Source organism: Pelobates fuscus, chromosome 3, assembly GCF_036172605.1.
Source record: "Pelobates fuscus isolate aPelFus1 chromosome 3, aPelFus1.pri, whole genome shotgun sequence".
NCBI lineage: Eukaryota > Metazoa > Chordata > Amphibia > Anura > Pelobatidae > Pelobates > Pelobates fuscus.
The window spans coordinates 411,244,042-411,252,987 of NC_086319.1; the positions used below are offsets into that span (position 1 = coordinate 411,244,042).

Below are 8,946 nucleotides of genomic sequence, written 5' to 3' on the forward strand. Positions count from 1 at the left end.
TGAACACTTACAGAACAAGAAAAAAATGGATGGAGCAATATTTGTCCTCTCTTCTCAACTTGAAATTCTGTGGAGACAGAGGGGTACACACAATAGTGCAGATGGCTATAAACAGGTGTAGCTAGGTAATAGATTGAAACACTCACAAACTTAGAGCCAATTGGACCTGGCTCTGGTATCAAGGCCTCAGGATCTTTTAGGGGTGATCCAAATCCCTCTGTAGATGTTCTGGATGTCCAAGGATGCTTTCTTGTTCCACCATAAACAGCAAGGGATTCAATTTAGAGTAAAATATCATTTATTAATACATATAAAATATATAAGAAAGATAAGTATAAAATACTAATAGCCAAAACGCGTTTCGCCTCTTGGGCTTCCTCAGTTGGCTGTGTGCTAGTCTCTGAGTCCTTCTGTGTCTTTAAATGCTGTTTTTCGCGGTCTTTTTAACGTGGAACGCACCTTGCGTTCCATCTTCCGATCGTTGGTTACTTCCGGGTTCTGCACATGTGGTCAATCACATGGGGCAGTCTTTTTGTAGGTGGAACGCATCATGCGTTCCATTCCCCGATCTGTGTTCACTTCCTGGCTTCGGTCATATGTGCCGTCACGTGGGCAGTGTTTGATGAACGTGATGTCTATTTCACCTTGAAGAATACTCTTTCGGTGGATATTCCTCTTGGACTAATTCTTCAATAATAAGTTCCTGACATATTTTGTAATAATCACTGCATACTGTTTGCAATTATAAATATCGGTATGACTGAGTACACAAAAACATAAGTGTATTACTAACAGACTGTTAAAAGTGGCAAGACTCATATCTTTAGAAATGACAATTAGAATGGTCAAGTTCTTAAAGTGACAGTGCATAATTCTAGACATAACCCAATATCTTCTAATAAATATTTAGGAATGCAATTTTTTGGCTGGCTCAAAACAATGGAAAAAAAAAAGGAAAAAGGAGAAGAAAGTTGGCCAAGTTCTTAAAGTGACAGTGCATAATTCTAGACATAACCCAATATCTTCTAATAAATATAAGGCACAAAAGAACATGTTTTTTGGATCACTGTTGTGGTGTATCTTAAAATGATTCGATACACTGTGCGTTTCTAAACCCTTTTTGATGTTTCTTACATGTTCTGCAATTCTGACGTGTAGGCATCTAATAATTCTAATAGTTCTGCCTACAATAGTTCTGCCTACATACATCAGGCCGCACGGGCATCTAAGAATATAAATGACATTTTTTGAAAAGCATGTTAGTAAATTTTTAATTGTAAATTTTTTGTATTTTTGGTAGTTGAAGGAAGTGATATGTAAAAAAATGTCAAAAAAACATGTTGCGCCTTCAAATTAGTACAAAAATATTGGAGGGGAGGAGATTTTAATAAAAAAAATAGGGGAAGAAGAGATGCAATTTATTTATAACTTCAAGACACTCATCCCACATGGTCTTAATCAAGATTTTGAATTATGCCACTTTTTATAGTTCCCCCTTTTTTAAAATCATTCATTAATTGAAGACAGATCCGAATATGTACTCATTTATTTAGGGATTAATATGTCAACCAAGAACATGCAAGACTATGCACAATACTATTTTCTATAATAGCATAAGAGCACTGTCACTTTAAATACACAAATATTAAGGCACTTATGGGCTGAGTCTCCATTAAGAGTAATTGCACACTGCCACTTTATAAAACAATGAAGAAAAGAGGTTGAAATGTGTATATATCTTTATGTTAAAACTCTGCTTTAAATGATCCATTAACACAACTTTCTTCTTCTTTTTCTCTTTCCCTGGTTCAATTTGAAGCTCTGTGTAAAACAGCCTTTTGAGCTAGCCAAAAAACTGCATTTCTAAATATTTATTAGAAGATATTGGGTTATGTCTAATAAATAGACATGGGGGCACACGCTCCACAGAGGCTTGAGAGGTTCTGGGGAGGTGCAGGGGGCAGGAGGTTCATAGACTCTAGGTGTGGGGGTCTTGTGGATGGTTCCTGCCTCTGAGTGCCCACAGAGACAAGGAGAGTCCTGCAGGCGGGCTGTGGCATGCATGGGGGAGACGGATGGAGCCTTGGCGGGCTGGGGGACATATTGCTGCTGTACCATAGACGGCCCTCGCCCGATTACTATGAAGCCCTGTACTGCTATAATCCCTATTTGATTATTCTCTCATAAATGCATGATTCAGTAGATCTGAAATCTAGCCTGAACGTCTATTATAATTAAACTGTGCCAACATGTTTAAGCAGCTATCATAAATATACATGCATAACCTGTAACATCTATAGACTAGCATAAACATTGATCGAGCCTTATTACAGTATATGCCTATTTTTATCAGCCCAACTTAAGTTGCAGAAAACGTCAAATATAAAAAAAAATGTGCCTGTCATATACATTTCTCACTTTCTCGATGATACCAAATGTAAAGTTTTAACTGTTAAAGACCCAGCATGTTTCTATCATTAATGACACGTAATTACATTATTTAGAATGTTCATAGCCTAGTTTTCATACCGACTTCAATGCATTATACTTTAAAACTGTGTTTAAATCCAAACGTCTAAGCCTGAGTAAAATAAAAATTGTGCATGTTATTCCTATGCCCCGCATGTTACGCGAGGGAAAGACCAGAGGATTGCCTTTGGGGTACCTCTCGTCAGTTTGTACTTTATATCTGCACTACAAAAATAAAGAATTATAAAAAAAAAAAAGTGGGACCTGTGAGGCATGTAGAACAGTGGGACCACCCTTTGGAAAAAAATCCATTCCACCACAACGAAAAAGAAGTATAAAATAAAAGATTGCATCACATGCAACTCAAAACTTTGGGGTACCTCTCGTCAGTTTGTACTTTATATCTGCACTACAAAAATAAAGAATTATAAAAAAAAAAAAAGTGGGACCTGTGAGGCATGTAGAACAGTGGGACCACCCTTTGGAAAAAATTCCATTCCACCACAACGAAAAAGAAGTATAAAATAAAAGATTGCATCACATGCAACTCAAAACAAGTTATTTATTTATTGAGTTGTACATGTGGTCCATAGTATGTAGGACAGACAAAATGAATGTTAAAAAACAGGTTAGGAGAACATATATACAATATAAATAGGAAATTTGAAAAACATACTTTATCTCACCATTTTAAAATTTACCACGAAAGTGACCCCTCCTCTTTAAGCTATTGTGGGATACAACAGATTAAGGTCCTATGGAGGGGAGGAACTCTTATCAGACATCCTATATATAGAGAAACATATTGGATATATAGCTTAAAAACTTTAGCCCCATTAGGGCTAAATGCAGAGTATGAAATCTCAAATATTTTATAATGGGACATATTTTATGTGATATTATCATTACTTCTTTAACCCCTTAAGGACACATGACATGTGTGACATGTCATGATTCCCTTTTATTCCAGAAGTTTGGTCCTTAAGGGGTTAAGCACAAAGCTTGAATAAGCATATATGGTTTCCAACCTAACAATTCCTTATTTTTTATTGTTATTTTATGTTATTCAACTGATATATTTTTGTATAGTTTTAACAGGTCTAAATGCTGAATATGAAAATGTATATATTTTTGTTGATGGGATATATTTTATGTGATATAAACACAAATTGGGTAATCATATCTGGTCCCCAATTTTATAACCTCTTATTATTGTATATTGCTGTTTAAGATTTTTTTACTTAAATTCACTGTACAGTTGCACTAGTATTTCACTATAATTGCAATCAAATAGATGTGTTCCCCTATTTAGGATTGATATACAGGGATTCACTATCTTTTTTCATTATATTTACTAATAGGCAGGAGGCAGGAGTACTCAAGCCATGTAAGGCTTGAGCCGAGGACCCCAGCCAGCCCCCAGGTAAGGTAAGTACTGCCTGAGTGTATCCGCTGTAGTTCTCCCAAGTCCCAAGTGAAGCAGTGATTATGACTCTGGTACACTCAAACATCAGCCTTGACTTGATGAAGGGTGAAGTAGGACTGATTTTATTAGGGCCAAGTGGCCTGCTTTTATACACAAAGTACAGACATAATCACATTAACTGGTGTACACCCACATTCCACAGCCTCCCTTCAGGTTCACACAATAACTCCTCCCCTTAATTCCTGTAGCAGAGATAATTAAGTCTAAATGATCTTAATTCGATAATCTCTCAAGTACAGGAAATTATACACAAAATAACAAAAACACCCAGAAACATAATAAAAAAGAAATCATAACCACACAAGTTACACATCCCCAAACACCCCTGATTTGAGCGCCCAAGTTGTGTGAATTGCACTCAGATCCAAATATTACAGGGGAATTGTCATCGTGTTCAAGTTTTGACCGACCGCTAACGGGGTGTCTGCCCAAATCAGTTCCAGGGAATTAGTGGTAGCAGTTGCTTAATTCGGGAGTTTCAAAATGAACCAAAAAAGACGAATGGTTCCCCTGGCTCATTGGTAGCATTTGTTCGCCTTGTTCATGTGAAGCGCTCTCCTGGTTTGTCACAGAAAGAAGCAGGTGTTCATATGATTTGACCGGTGTTCGCGCAGTTGAGTGTCCGACTTAAAGTTCCAGACAATCAATGACCAAGTCCCGCTGCCTGCGTTTGTGCGACAAGATGGCCACCGTTTTCTCCAGCACATGGCGTTCAGTTGTATGAATGGCGGCCACACAGACAGAGCACTTAAGGCGATGGTTTTCTATGAACCTAATGAGCCAGGGGGTGGTCGGTGTTCATTAGATCATCTACTGTTTAAACAAGCATGCAATCTATGAGAAAGGTATATAGACAAACAAGAGAAATAACAGCATGTCAGAGTGGGTATGGATTGATGGATAAGATGCCAGAGTCAAAATAAGGTGGTAAAATTGGTGTGTTGAAAAACAGTGGCAGAGAGTGAACTATGTTATGGAGGAGAGGGAACTGATGAGGGCAGTTAAATGAGAGACGATTCACCCAGGAAGATGATAAGCTGTCATAAAGCAACACATTTTTTCAAAGCTTTTTTAATATCTCTATTTTTCAGACTGTATATGATTGGATTAATCATAGGAGTTAACACAGTGTATAACAAGGATGCAATTTTATTGGCAACCATAGATTTTTTTTTGGCTGGATGTACATAAATTCCTGTTAGGCTGCCGTAGAATATAGAAACCACAATGAGGTGGGAGCTACAAGTGGAGAAGACTTTTGACCTTCCATTTGTGATTGAAATTGCAAGTGCCACTTGGACAATATACACATAAAAAACAACAATACTTAATAGAGGAGTAAACGTAAATGGAACACACAATATGATAATTTCCATTTCAATAATGTTGGTGTCTGAACAAGAAAGTTCTAAAAGTGGGGAAAGGTCACAAAAAAAATGATCAATAACATTTGAGCCACAAAACTGAAGTTGAATTATTGATATTATTAAAATGAGTTGCACAGAAAATCCTAAAAGCCAAATGATGATAGCCAATTTAATGCATAACATATGATTCATGAAAGAACTATATCTCAGAGGGTAACAGATGGCCAGATACCTGTCATAACCCATTGCAGATAGGAGTAAATACTCTGTGGTTTCAGAGCAAGCAAAAAAATAAAACTGAATGATGCAACCTGGAAAAGACATAGTGCCCCCTTCATTATATATAACATAAAGTGTATTGGGGACAATGACTGTAGTTACAAGTAAATCAGAAATGGACAATTGTGTTAGGAAGAAGTACATAGGAGACTGGAGACTGCTGTTAGACACCACCAGCCAAATGATCATAATATTTCCACTTACGGTCACAATAAGAAAAAGAGGAAGGAAAAGTAAAATAGTTGTCTTTAAATTTGGAAAATCCCAAAATCCAAGGAGAATAATCTCAGTGACAATAGTTTGATTTATGATATTCATTGCCTGATTGAAAAGATAGAAATAAACTGTGATATTATTTTTGCATGATTCTTATATTTTCTATTAGAATACAATTATAATATAACATAAAGCTGAGTAAAAATCTCCCCATCAAAATTTATAATATCGTATAATTTTACTGTTTAAAATAAGTGATACATAGTAATGTATTGGAAGATCTCAATGCCTAATGGAAAGAATATTGTCGAGGAACGTTTGTATGACATGTATGACATTCGTTATCTGGGGGAAAATACAGAGAATTACTTTTGTTGTTATTTTCTATAAATTCTAAATTAAAGTGACACTTACATGCATTTTAATTGAATGAATAATATTAAAGTTGCAAGGAAAATGCTGACGTATGGTAACAACGATAAGATATATTTGGAGATAAATGTAGTAGCTTCTTCTAAACTAGGATATATCGATATATAAATAAAACTGCAACTAATAATGTATGTTTTGGTTGACTCAATACATCTCTGTATCTGTGTAATTGGTACAGGCTTAAGGAAATTGTTGAAAAAAATTCTAATGTAACACAAATTGTACTCTCTGATCCCTAGTTTAGCATCTAGCTGCATGTTTGGGTCAGTTTATGGTTGAAGATCACAATCCTGAACTTAAACTGTTATTTACCTGACCAAAGCTTGAGCAAAATGTGTTTCAAGTTGTAATCTTTGAGCCAGTGTTCTTTGACATTGAATCGATGCTGATTTAAGTTAACAAAATCATGTTCCAGAATGTGTGATAAACTAAATGTGATTTACCTCTGTATATTCCACAAATATTCACCTTTCATTAAAAACAATGTGCTTTCTCTGTGGTGCAATCCTTTATGAAATGTGCTGTGTATGTCTATGTTCATTAACCATTATTTCACCTAGTGCATTTTGGAACTGATAACACACAGTGCATGCACATATATGTCAGGTATACATGTGTTCCTTTCAGTACATTATGCATTATTTATTTGTAGATAGAGTCTGTAAGTAAATAACTGAGAAAAGGACTGGTGAGGTTCTAGGCTTCATGGTAAATAGAGAATGTCTAGACTTGATTGAGAAGATCCTGAGTGGCACATTCACAACATTGATACTGTATAATAAATGGATGTAGATCCAGCACTCATTACAAAATGTGATTTTTAGTGAGTTTGTGAGTGTGAGATCTACTAGGCTTGACTATGAGTGTGGTATGAATGACATATTTAGAAGAAAACATGGTCAATGGGCGAGAGGAGCAAGCATTGATTAAAAGAGATGAAGATAAAGAATAGGCAAAATACCAACACCACTAAGATTGGTTCAATTTGCATTATTCCAACATGCTAGAATTATAACAAAACATATTTATATATGGAACACTTTGGACCTTTGTTTTAGTAGATAATGTTATTTTAAATGTTAGAATAAAATTGCAATAATTTCAAGAAGGGGGCTAAAGAATAATTCATACATTATCAAAAATTATAATCTTATACAATTTTACTAAATAAATGTGATACATATTTTTATGAGCTATGTAGAAACAGTAAATATCTATGGGGGGCATCCTTTTACGAATGTTTTAAAATAAGGAATTCCCCACATATGGATTAAAATCCTTCCAGTAATGCACAAAACATTGGGCTTGTGGTCCACCAGATTTACAGTAGTCAATGTGTTTTGTAATTGTGTAGCCCTTAAACAATAAATAAGTCTAGTTAAAGTGGTTAAACAATTTGAAATGCCTTGACTGCTGTGAATTTGGCATACTGCAAGCCCACTGTTTTGTACATTGCTCGAATGATTTAATCCATTTGCATTATTTGTTCACATTGGTCAACAATAAGTCATTTAAAGCAAACAAAATAAAATGGTACAACTTACTTTTTTCATATTAAATAGGTAAAGTGAGCTTCAAGTAATCGATCAAATGTCAAAATTTGGTAATATGTAGCTGCAGGTTACTTGACTGAATGCGTAGGAAAATAATTTTTAAAAATTACCGTAGATTAGATCTGTCCAACAGCATTGAAAATAGTTGTTTTCCAAGCATTTCATGCTAGCACTTTAGATCTGTGTTTTTTTTTGTATTTTTAATTTCATAATGTTTATTTTCCAGTATATCAAATATTCTTTAATAGAATTCCAAAGGACCAACGTTTCACTATAATCACATTATACCTAAGAACATTATGTAAGTCCAGCACGTTTTGTTTCCAATACCTGGTGATCTATTAAATAAGAATCTGAAGCTGCAGAAACCACCCGTCTCCAACACAGAAGATTGATCTTTATTGGACTTGGAGACAGCTTCTATATCAGACCACTTGATCCACCAAGGAGACTGGATTTAAGACCTATTACAAAAGATGTTTAATTATTTTTAAAACTGCAGAGTTAATCATTTGTTACAGATCACACATATAACATAAGAATAGTATAGTTTGCTCTACGATTGTCACTTTTATCTTTCATTTTATACATGTTTAGAAAACCAAAGAGAATACGGAAGGTTCTCTAGAGCATGGAAACGAATTCATGGAGGAACATTACATCATTTTTTTATTATTAGAATAAATCACTTTTTATTTATTTATTTTGTATAACTATCTTGTTATTCAACTACTGTATGACAATATATAAGTAAAATAATTGTTTCACAAGCAATTAATAATAGAGTAATATATCCACAAACCCTGGAAAATTGTTTGGTTTTAAAGGAACAATCTAAGCTTAAAAATAAATGTTTATTTTTGTTTAAAAGTATTTTAGAAAATGCTATTTAAGCTAACCTACCAAGAACTATACACAGACATAGAAAACACACTGACCCAATGTAAGAACAAATACCTCTCATGGCTGGGCAGGAGTGCAGCAATTAAAATGATTATTTTCCTAAAAATTCTATATTTGTTCCACACATTACAAATTTGGGTGCCCCTACAATTCTTGAAAAAACTCCAATTACTGCAGCAAAAATTTAGCTGGAAAGGCAAAAGACCTAGAGTTCCGAGTCGATTACTTATGCAAGCGACAG

General features: G+C 34.8%; 1 protein-coding gene across 1 annotated transcript; it reads right to left on the minus strand.

The window, feature by feature from the left end:
- Positions 1-4,995: 4,995 nt before the first annotated feature.
- Positions 4,996-5,919, minus strand: LOC134602022 (olfactory receptor 6C3-like). Its single transcript, XM_063446523.1, has one exon. The coding sequence runs from the start codon at positions 5,917-5,919 to the stop codon at positions 4,996-4,998; it is 924 nt and encodes a 307-aa protein (XP_063302593.1).
- Between the last annotated feature and the right edge of the window lie 3,027 nt (positions 5,920-8,946).

What these genes read in the sequence shown, in the direction of transcription:
- LOC134602022 (XM_063446523.1), bottom strand. Translation starts at nt 5,919, where the DNA reads ATGAATATCATAAATCAAACTATTGTCACTGAGATTATTCTCCTTGGA.